General features: G+C 39.0%; 1 protein-coding gene across 5 annotated transcripts in view; it reads right to left on the reverse strand.

Moving 5' to 3' along the window:
- Positions 1-12,136, reverse strand: part of dacha (dachshund a) — a 159,068-nt gene extending 146,932 nt beyond the window's left edge. For all 5 annotated transcript variants that reach the window (XM_016518651.1, XM_016518648.1, XM_016518647.1 and 2 more), the window contains exon 1: positions 11,453-12,136. In XM_016518651.1, coding sequence (XP_016374137.1) covers positions 11,453-11,946 — 494 coding nt within the window. In that variant the 5' untranslated portion in view covers positions 11,947-12,136. The remainder of the gene's footprint in view (positions 1-11,452) is intronic.

Consider the following 12,136-nt stretch of genomic DNA (forward strand, 5'->3'; position numbering starts at 1 on the left):
TGTGTGTGTGTGGGTGATATAGGTGAGGTGGAGTGATGGGATCGGAGGCCCTTCCTGCCTCGGCTGACATAAACCACACTCTGGACAGTCCAGCAGTCCACAGAGGACTCTGATTTATAGTCAGGCGAAAGCCAGAACAGCCGTGGTGATCTTTCAATAAAACATCAAAAAAAGCTCTGACCCATCCATTACCCACAAGCCCCTGTGGAACAGACGGGTCAGGTGTGCCTGCCATCCCTCACACTGCAATCTCACACTGAGGCACCATGGGAAAAGCCAGGAAGAGTGTGTGTACTGTTGAATTACAGCACAGTGAAAAAGATACTACTATTAGATTCTGTTCAATTACAGTCACTCTGATCGTAAACATTAGCACTGTTTTAACTATACTTGATCAAATTGTTGCAAATTGCTTATAAACTACAAAGCAAATGTCCCTTTTTTCGTAAGTTGGGTGTATGCTCATATATTGTAAAGTTTTATTTGAAACTTTTCTACTCTCATTGGACGTTGTTCATCAAACACAAGCAGAACAAATTTGTATATAAATTGTTTCATATGTATATCATCCAATTCGCGTAAATGTGGCAATTTATGTGACAATGCTTTTACTAATGATTTACACCGAAATTCATTCTTTTTTGTTTAATGAATTAGCCCCAATGTATAGCACACATTTTCTCTTTTTTTAATAACCAGTAATTTTTTTAAGTGATTTATCAAACAAATAATTGACAGATAATTTGATCATTAAAATTGCATGAGACTGTTCATTAAATTATTAATATATAGTATGTTCCAAACTTAATTATGTAATAAATCAGATTTCTTTTTTAGCAGAACTTATATTTTCTGACTTCCATTTATTATCATATGAATTAATTAAAACAGGAGTTTTCAAACTAGGGTCCAGTGACCCCCAGGGGACTGCAAAGGTGTACAAGTAGAGGGAAAAACTTGAAAGAAAATACAAATATTATACAAAATAAATGTATAAGACTGAGTTAACCTTACATATGTTTAATACAATACATACACCTTATTTTTCTCACAATAAAAATAAATGGGTCTTCATGCATAAAACTATGTGGGGTCCTTGGCATCAAAAATCAATGAAATATATATCAATATATTTACAATGTACTGATGACATTATCTTGCATCAAATGTTTCAAATAGGCCAAAAGTTAGAAAGGATCTAAAAATTAGTTTAAAACTCACACACACACTTGTGTCAGAGACAGGAAGGTGAAAGACAATGTATCCTACATTTGACAAGAATGCAGCGCAAGACGAGCCCACACACTTTACCTTTACTCACTCACACACACACACACACACACTCGGAGGTAATTTTTGATATGTTATCTGATACATGCACTAAACTGAAGGCAGATCATTGTCAGTGTGTCATCAAAAGAAAGCAATAAAGTGTTGTGCATGCTCTCCCCCTTGTTTCCCTAATTCACTTCATTTCATTTTAACTATCTGTAACAATCTGGCGAGACATTACCCTGTAATGAAACCACACAGGGCCTGATTGTTCTCATCAGAGAAACCCCCACCCCCCCATCTCACATACACACACAAATGACACCCATTGCTACTGACAGACACAATATTTACACGGTTTCAGACATACACACACATGCACAACATCAGCCCACCCATCCATACATACAAATACACACACTGACCCCGCATTGCTTTGTAGAAAAAGAACCATCCGGATGGATGAAAGCTACTGATGACAGTGTGTGTAACTAATTCAATTTGTTTTATGAATTCAAAAAGAGCAAAATCATTTTTTTTACTAATCTACGGGATTGTAAAAGTTGTTATTATTAGGGTTTGTGTGGGCGTGGTCTTTAGCCATCTCTCTGATTGGATGAAGTGTCTCTGTAAGGCATTTTTAAGACACGGCCATCATAATGGTGAATAAACAAGCACATAACCTGCTTTGTAGTGTGGTTCCAATTTACAGTCTGTGCACATGCTTAACATGTTTCCAATCAGGCCTAGGGCCGCTATTAACGGAAACTATCTTCAAACTTCTGAGGGCACGGGAAAAAAACATGAGAATGGAAAACACATAAAAGCAGCTGTTATTGAGCATGTCCATGATTCACATTTAGGACTGTTTGACTCTCTTTCAAACTAAGAAACAAATGAAGCGCAATGCAAACCGAAGCAGGGTGAATATTTTTGTTGAAATTTGAAGATTGCTCATATGTTTTAACTTAAGTTAAATTGTCATCATTAAAAGTATTCAGATGACTTAGGAGTGGCAGTATGATTGAAATATTACATTTTGTTAATGAGTAATTTTATATCGCAGTAATGATATCTCACTACCCTGCCATCTAGGAGATTCCTCCATGAGACTGAGCACTAACTCGCCCTCTCATTTTTCCCACAGAAAGCAGCGTGTGACCGACCAGCCCCACAGGAGCACTGCACGGACCCTCTGCACTGGGAAGACGGAAGAGAGCACTCACGGCACCGGAGCACCTACCTGGACCTTTCTCACCAACACCCATCACCCCAATAAATCCACCCTCCGGGGTATTGATTGAGATTACTTGTCGTGTGATTCTTCACCCCGTTACAGTATATATATATTATATTAATAAAAAGCAAATTAAGTCTGAGGCTTCTGTCAGTTACATGTACATTCTTGATATCAACTTATAACATTTACCAGTCATCTAAAGCAATAGTAAATATCTAATAATCACATCTAATATATATATCTGTGTGTGTGTGTGTGTGTGTGTGTGTGCGCGTGCGTTTTTGTGACCAATGAGGACATAAATTTGTATAATGACAAGGGTATGACATAGGTATTACAAGGAGAAGGTGACTTTTCAGGACATTACCCCATGTCCCCACTTTTCAAAACGCATATAAATCACACAGAATGGAGTGTATTGAAAATCTGAAATGGCACAAAGTTTCCTGTAAGGGGTAGGTTTAGGGGTAGGGTTGGTGTAGGGCAATAACACATACAGTTTGTACAGTATAAAAACCATTACGCCTATGGGATGTCCCCACTTTTCACAAAAACAAACCTGTGGTTTGGTCACATGATCAAAGTACTTATAAAACATTTGGCAACTGCGTTTCATTATAAGGTGCTCATACCCTCTACTTTAGTCTGAAATAATTTTTTGTAATATGATCTTTCTATGTGTATGATGTGAATAGTGCAGCGCTCCTGGGTGGATTTTTAAAGTTTTATAGGCTTATTCTGCAGACTTCCGGATGGTGGTGCGCAGAAGGGTGTGTGTGGGGGGTGGTAATTGGAGCTGGGCTGCCCGGGGCAGATAGAGACAGAATGAATCCCTTACAGATCCGACGAGAGCACCAAACCGGCCATGATGTCACCACATACCCAGGGCTTTTCTTGATTTAACCCAGGCGCAGAAAGAGACTCGCGTACATACAAACCCTCACCCACACCCTCCTTGACCCTATCTCTCCTTGCATTCCACCTTGCTTTCATCTTTACTTCTTCTTTTAATAATCCAGAGCAAGCAGATGTTTCTACGTTTGACTGCAACATGACTTCAGTATATCTTCAATCTGTCCAAGCATTAAGTGAAATCATTAATATGGTGATTGAGTGTTTTTAGCGTTGACAGACAACATCATTTAGTGTTTGTTTACAATGTATACTTTAAATATTATATTAATTATTAAATTAATATTCCATTAAATTTCTATACAATTCAAATGCCTGGCCTTCTGTGTGTATTATAAAAACAAATATTTTATACATTTTTAAAATAGCATTTTAATGTATTGTTGTATATTAAATACACCACAAAGAGGAAAGAAACAATTTATACTTTAAAAATTAATTATTAATTATAAATAAATGTAAAAAAATATATATACATTTTTTAAATAATATTTTAATGTATTGTATAGATTAAATACACTACAGAGAGAGAAAGAGAGAGTGAGAGAAAAAGTACACTTTAATAATTACAATAATTATTCAATTAAAATTCCAAATTAATTCAAATGTCTGGCCTCTAAATAAATAAATAAACTTTTGTGTGTGAAACATTAATATTAATAATTAAAGAATTAATATTTACTGCTGATTTTTCTGTACACACAGTACAGTTTTTCATTTGCAATAATAGATGGACAATACATATGCAATATAACAGATGGACACAAAAAATCATAGAAACACTTTTGTGGCATAAAGAGCAAAACAGACTTGTTTGATGCTTCCGAGACTACTGTTACTGTTATTACTTACATTTCTACAAAACCTCATGTATGTTAACATGTGGAACAGTGGAATTTAACGTTTAATTTGCAAGGCCTTTCAAAACAAGGGTCATTTTAAGCCTGAGCTCATCATTTCCAAGCAAGCCTTCCTTGAGGTCATTAACACGACTGAGAAAAAGTTGAGCGGCATTGTGCTCTTCAGGTGAACCCATCTGCCCAAGCCAGACAGATGTGGCGAATTATGGCCTCCAGATGTGAGAGACCACTGTAAACTCTCTTCTGAGCAGGGCAAAGCACGACTTTGTCATTTCCTCAGATCTTCACATCTTTCAAGTGCTTCAAAACGGGATTCCGAGAGTCAGAGCGTTTTCAGACATCGTGTCAAATGGTCACTTGAGCTCGCCTGTCATTACCCTAACCTCTCCGTTCTGGCGCGCCAAGCGCTTTGTGCGAGCGGATCTACAGCTGCTAGCTCGCAGGAACGGGGAAGTGCAGCGGAACATGTCATGAAATATTAATCGGCATAATTGGGATGCTAGTTAGCGCTTCTTTGACCAGCTTTAGTCCCCTCCAGCGCAGCGCGGCTACCGCTTAGTGTCAAGCTAAACTATTAAAGTGGCAGAAAAAATTATGAACTCTTGAAAATGGATTAGATGGGACTTATGTTTCAGAGCCTTTAAAATACTCACTAAAACGCTCTAATCGTCTTCTCGCCGCCAACGACAGACAATGGGGGGGAAGAAAAGACCAGCTCTTCCGGTACGAACTACTTTGCCGATTTCAGTGTCACATTCAATTTTCTGCTTCCTGCTTCTCCCCGGATCCCCATCCAAAAACAAGCATTTAAAACATCAGTCCTAATTAGATGATTAGTGCTTGGAAGGGCAGGAGATAAGTCATTTGCATAATTCAATCATAAGAGTTAGAGATACATATTTCGATGTTCGTTTGTACAATTATCTCCGCTGTCCTGGGGGCTGTGATACTAATGTGATTAAACAATACTCTTGCACGGGGCCTAGTGTCCTCCATTAAAGCACTGCTAGAGGCAAAGCAAAAATTAATTTTAGGAGACAATCAATTTTATTCTACATGACTGTAATAAATATAGCCCGGCTGCAGATGTGTCATTAAGCTCAGGAGGAGACTTTCCCAAAGTCAAAATGACACTAGTCTCTTTCTCTCCCGCCGTAACTGCGGACGGTGAGCGGAAAGTGTCATTTTTCCTCTTGTGAGATTCTTGACAGGCCATATCCATCTGTCTGTTTTAACCTCTTATATCTCTCTCCCCCGTCGCTGCACATCAGCGAACACCTGCTATTCCTCATCCCCATCGAGACGGTGTATATTAAGAGCTAACTTCATAATCGCAGCTTCTAAATGCTCCTCAAACATCGTTTAATGATTGCGGATGTCAATATGTAATTTGAGCAGATTCACATACGTAGCGGCGTTCTTAATTTGTTTTCGTGATTTCCGCGCCTAGAAGATTCAAGTAGCGCCTTTCCATCACTAATTGACCACATGTGTCTTTGCTTTGCCTCTAATTCATTGGTTACGCATGGGACTAGTTATTAAAGCGTTGTGGCTTGGAACAGGCACCCGCCAACATTAATGAGAACTCACATGGCCACAAGTTGTTTTATAAGAGCCCGTCAGCAGTTAAGCGCTCTCACGTCTCAAACATGTTCGCAATAAGACAGAGATGGACAGAATAGCCGGTCTGTTAGACCAGCTGCCTGCTTGACTTTACAAAATATGTCCTACTACCTGCAAATAAAACTCTCTAAAAATCTCTATCCTTTTATCTTACATGGTGGCCCAAAAACTATTTGGACTCTTAATCCCCAAAAAAAGGAAGAATGCATTAAAATAAATGCCACTTAGTTTATATACATATATACAAGAAGACTTCAGATGCAAGAACCTCTAACATTTTGAAAATAAGGCATTCGATAACTGACTAATAACCTTTTCCTTGCCATTAAAGTGAAATTACTGAACCTAAACATAGAAGCCTGATAAAAATGCTAATTTAAAAGGAAAAAAAATGTCAGATGGACTTAGAGGTCTTTGCATCTGAAGTCTTCATATATAACACCAAATCACTGAAACTCAACAAATTAGAATAAATTTGATACATACACACATACATATATACACACACACACACATATATTTATATATATATACACACACATATGTCTGTCTGTATGTGTGTGTGTGTGTGTGTCTGTGTCTGTGTCTGTGTGTGTGTGTGTGTGTGTGCACAAAGTATATAAAAGAAAAATCTCAGAGGTTTTTGCATCTGAATCACAAATATATTAATATTCATAGATTAATCACACACACACATATATATATATATCAGAACATTTTGCTTGTTTGTCTCTTTGTTATTTAATGTTGTATTTGTTTGTTAAATTTAAAAATCAATATAAATAATAAAAAAGAAGGTTGTTAGGTTACAAATCATGACATATTGTTTAAAAAAGATGACAAAATGCGTGGCTTGAGTGTCCATATGGGGCCACTGGAAATGAGATATGACAGCCGTTCACATACTAACATACAGATACAATGAAGCCCCTCTTGATGCTTCAAACTGTATTAATTCATAATTTACTGTGCAAAAAGGGTAAAGGAAAGAGTGAATCTGCAAAAAAAACAACCTCAGAAAAAGGTGGATGTATAATTAATGGCTGACATTAAGGTGTGCAGAAGGAAGAGTGACAATCTGAGGAGATTTGATGAGACAGCGGGGTGTCTCGGGTGCCTCGGGCGAAGCCAAAGGCACTGAGCCTCTGTCCATATGGACCGAGCGCGCACACGTGCACGCGCGACGAAACGGAGAGACCTGGAGGCTCACGCGCACTCCTGACATGAGATGTGGAGATAATTGTGGGTAATAGCCGACCTTGTCCATCATTGCGTCTTTGTTTTAAAGTTTCCAGTTTTATTTAGCGTTCAGTGTTTTAGTATGACTTAAAATCAGACCAAATCAATCATACGTGAGATACTAATTCAAATGAATCTACAGATTGTGCTTCCTAAAGGTGTCAAATCGTGCAGGAATCTTTGAAACGCTGCGTTTTGACGCGCAGTGTGATGGTAGCTCGCGCCTGGGGCAACGATGGGAATTAGACACATTTTAAATTAATGACTAAAAAAAGCAAATCGCTTCGAGACGAAAAAAAAAAATATGACAGGCTTTCGAACAAGTAATGCGTTTTATGATTTAGCCTGACCATTCCTGCTAAAGTGCGATTGGCATGAATGCAAACAGGGATGTTGTTCTCATTTTTATGATGTTACTCGCATGAAGTAACTCTCTGGTCAGTGATGCAATAAATATTAGTGGACAAGAGCTTTCTGCACTTTTTTTATTTTTGGATGTTCTTGCACTTGGTGGAGAAAAAAACAAAACAGTTAAACTAATCCAATCCACCTTTGCGAAGAGGCAGGAGAGCAAGCACAGATGTTCATCTCTAATGTAATTCCCATTCAATTTCCTAAGTGCAGTCCCCAAGTGCAAACTAGTTTAGTGTTATGTTTAGCTTGCAAATTTCGTTTTAATAAATAATGAATGCTTTAAAAACCTGGAGATCAATTGCGAGCTGAGAAATCATAAAAAGCGAGCCGTAATGCGTTTGCTGATTTGGACACTTTCTGTGCGTTTCAGTCCGGAAGTTTTAAAGAGCCCTTTGCATGTTTTTAGGCTGCATCTGAAAACCTAGTGAGCTCCCTAACTAGACAGCACATTCAGCTGCAGACTCGGAACGCGCCGACTGCTGGGCGTTCATAAAGGACGCTTTCTTGAGTATGATTCTGTATGATTACGAACCCAGAACCAACTCTTTTTCAAAACTCGTTTTAAATAAATAAATCAATAATTGTATGATTTTCGGGCCCTAAAACGTGGACGAAACGTGCAGTAGCCTATAGTATAACAGTGTAGTCCTGTTTTCCGATCGAATGATTCTTATGAGCCGGTTCTTTTTAGTGAATCAAAAACGTAGCGCAATCAGTGTAGTCCGATTCCTGAACGAATGACTCTTATGAGTCGGTTCGTTTTAGTGCCTCAAAACACTAAATCCAACCTGGGTATGACTTTAAAATTGTATTTTGTGAATTTTGTGAAAGCTGAATAAACTGATGTAGGTTACTAATTCTTCATGTCTGACTCCAAGAGGCCTAAAAGTTCGGTTGTACTTTTTTATATTTTTATTTTAAAAAATGCTTTATTTGAAATATAGTTAGCCTACTACCTTACATTTGCCACCCCTAAAAAGATTTTAAATTGTCTTTGTAAATACATTTTGCAATAATTGTTTTATATTGTCTGTTCTGTGAAAGGTGATACGATCTGATTATTTGAATGCTGAGGGCATTAAATGCAATAAAAGTTGCAATTAATTTTTTCCTAATATTTACTCTTTAACAAAGAATCTTAACGGAACTTTTAGGGAATCATTAAGAGGAAACAGAAACGGTGTCGTAAAAATCCCTAAGATCCCCACCCCTATCCGTTTTGTTAGTCTATGTAAACACGCATGAGATGCCTTTGGCCATTGCGTCGCACTCTAAGTGTTTGTAAAACTGCATGTCCTGTGACCTCTTTAATTCTGTCGCACCCTGTCTGGCTGCTTTCAATAGGACAATCCGTCCTGTTTGAACACCCCCGAAGTAGGCAGCTCAGGATCAATTTTGAGACACACTACTCACTTGCTTCGCCATGGCTGTCCCGTGCAAACCGATGCAAAAGACACCCATTTGTCTCAGCTTAGCCCTTCTCCCAGTGAGCCTGTGCTGAAGGAGGAGAGGAGAGAGAGAGGGAGAGGAGGCGAGGGGCCAGCACGCACATTAGTTTCAGCCATCTGGTAGCGGGACGGTGGATGATGTTTAAATCTGACTATAAAAGCGATGCTTGCAAAGGTGAACTGTAAAGCAACGATGCCGAGGAGCAAATTCAATTTCAGGGGGGCCCATTGCTCAGGCAATTTCATTATCCGACCGTATGCTGCAATCTGACAGAAGAGTGAAAAGCGCAGCGTTCCGCACCTCATTCTCTTATTGTCCATTTTGCCTGGACTCAAAATTAAACAAAATAATGTTGTAAAACGGTCTCTCCCCCGCTCACTTTCTCCTCGCTCTCATTTCTAATTAGATGTGCACGGCAGATTGATTCAGAACTGCGCAAAGCCCAATAAAGTGACGGGGGATTCTTCTGGAAATTGTGCTGGGGATGTTAAAAGGTTAATTACCGAACCTTGCCCAGAATGGCCATCTGGATTTGCGCTCTCTCTCTCTCTCTCCCTCTCTCCCTAAAACACACATGCGTGCATCTCCACACACACATCCGCCGTGCAAAACCGCACTTTAAGGCCACGTTCCTGAACCTTCTCGCCCCGACCAATTTTCAATACCTGACCTTTTACCTGTGAGAAAGTACGAAAACGGAAATAGAAAATTGAAAATACTAGACCTGATGCAAAGCACTTCATGGAGAGGAATACATAGAGTTACTGAAGTTAAGGTTACTAAAGGTTGTGAACTTTTGGGGACCGGCTTTACTTCAAAATATATATATATTTAATATATTGCATTATATTTAATTTATATAAATAACACAAATGATTTCAAAATTATTTAAGTGTTTTTTATAAAAAGTCTTATGCATTTTTATACACAGTGTTTTGACTGTTATTCCACTAAAAGCGAAGATGCTGCCGTTTTTATACTAACATATAATTAGAGACTTTTTCCTTGGATGATAAAGGTCTTAACGGTGTACTGCTCCCTTGAGTCCCACCACACCAATCACACACACATAAGCTGATATTGCTGCAGGAGCCTGAGAACACTAATGCATCTGTCATGATAACAAGCTAAGAATAACATCTCCACACCAAACACAGCCACAGATCCAGGAGAGGTGATTCATTGATTTATGCAACATGGCCCAACACCTTATCCAAATGAGACGTGGGACATCATCCAGACAAATGGAGTATCAAACAAGAATTCCAGATCTGGCCCTGGATATGACAAGAGTTAAATGTGCATAAATGATATTGATGTCTATTCATGTGAGCCTGACTCAGTGGAGCAAATAACAGAATAAAGTGAAATACAACCGAAGTATGACCCCTAGTCCAAAGAGCTGTCATTCATTGTATAAGCAAGAATAAAAGTGGGAAAAACAGCAAATATAACTGTACTGAAAACCTGAAAGTTTCTAAACACTTAGTGTAGAATGATCAATAAAGTATAATGAGTCAGTTTAGTCGTTTAACAAATCAAAACGTATACCAATGAAGGCTATAAATCTAGCAGATCCAGGAAAAGTTGACTTATAAAGATTATAAAGACAAAAAGTAAAGATACATGCTAATTTTAAAAAATCATCTTTACCATCATTGTTGTGCGGATTGTTTTATGACATCATTTAAATAAATCCTGCAAGTTCAATTAGCGTAAACAGAATTTCAGAGTAGCTATTCAAATTTGCCTTCCAAAACAGATTTTATTACAAGGCAGCTGAAATATTGAAATTTGCATTTTGTTGTTTATATATATATATATATATATATATATATAAATAAGTGTAAATGAATATCATATTATTGTTTTTAGTTTATCTGAATCATTAAAATTACCATGTTTGCTCTGTAACCTAATAAACGCTTGACAGTTACGTAAAAAGCAGATCGAGTGGTCACAGCGAGAACAGATCCCGGACAAAGTTATTTGCTTGATTTTGGAGAAAGCTGCCATTAATTTTTATTATTAGCCTATTTTTGTTACTATTGTTTTTTCTCAAAACAATGATTTGATTCGAAACAGAAAAGAGGTCAAAACTGCAGGTGGTTTGGCAGAAAGAGTTCACAAACAGCACTTTATAATAACCTTTTTATATCCAAATAAACTTAAAACATTATTAATTTATATTAAAGGTAGCCTACCTATCTTGTTTAGATCACGTGCGTTAAAATAGAAATGTCATAAACGTGTGATTCATATATTTCCATAAATATTCGTATTTACACACGCATGAAATCATTTTTATTAAAGTTATCATGAAGTGTTAGCAACTTTTCCAAGTACGACAACTCTGCTAGTTCTGAATGAACTTGAAAAGCACGTCAGGTTCCAAAGCTGAGCGTAAATGGGAGATGCATATGCGATATAGGCTAAGACTTGCCTGGCATTGGTGCAGTCGTTATAAAGCGCCTCGAAGTCTTTTCGGGTGATGAGTTTGCACCGGTTCACGCCCGGCTGAATGGCCCCAAGTCCGCGCAGGATCCGCACCTGCTCCACCGTGCACACCACCGGACATATATCCAGCCGCTTCAGCTTGGTGTAGACGGTGTGCAGTCCGCCGACCAGGTGCTTCAGGAACATGTCGAACACCTGCGGGAGGCAGATGAGCTCCTGACCGTCCACGGCGAACGAGGCCACTTTCACCCCGTGCACCTCCACCATCTTACACTCGTTATTGTGGACACCGCCGGGCCCGTTCCCGTTAGTGCTGCCGCCGCCGCCGCCGGTGCCGGTGATGAAAGAGTTGATCATGCTGCTGGTCAGTCGCGGGGACTCGGCCGGGCTGGAGTACAGAGAGTCGGGACGGAACAGGCTGCTCGCGCCCCCGGGAGTGGAGGTCGGTGAAAGCACCGGAGGAGTTGCTGATACGGCCATAGTTTATGCGAAGTTTCCTCCTTTCCGTACTTTTGAGTCAAGCACACCTTTGCTGGCTCCTCGTACTGTTTCGCGGCTTTCACTCGGTGTTTCTCATGCGTCTCCGGTAGCGACTGCTGATAGTCGGTAATGTGCAACCACCTTCCTCGCGAGTGAGATGGATAGAAGTGTATCGCACTCAGCGATTCAA

Source organism: Sinocyclocheilus rhinocerous, unplaced genomic scaffold, assembly GCF_001515625.1.
Source record: "Sinocyclocheilus rhinocerous isolate Xijiao unplaced genomic scaffold, SAMN03320098_v1.1 scaffold387, whole genome shotgun sequence".
NCBI lineage: Eukaryota > Metazoa > Chordata > Actinopteri > Cypriniformes > Cyprinidae > Sinocyclocheilus > Sinocyclocheilus rhinocerous.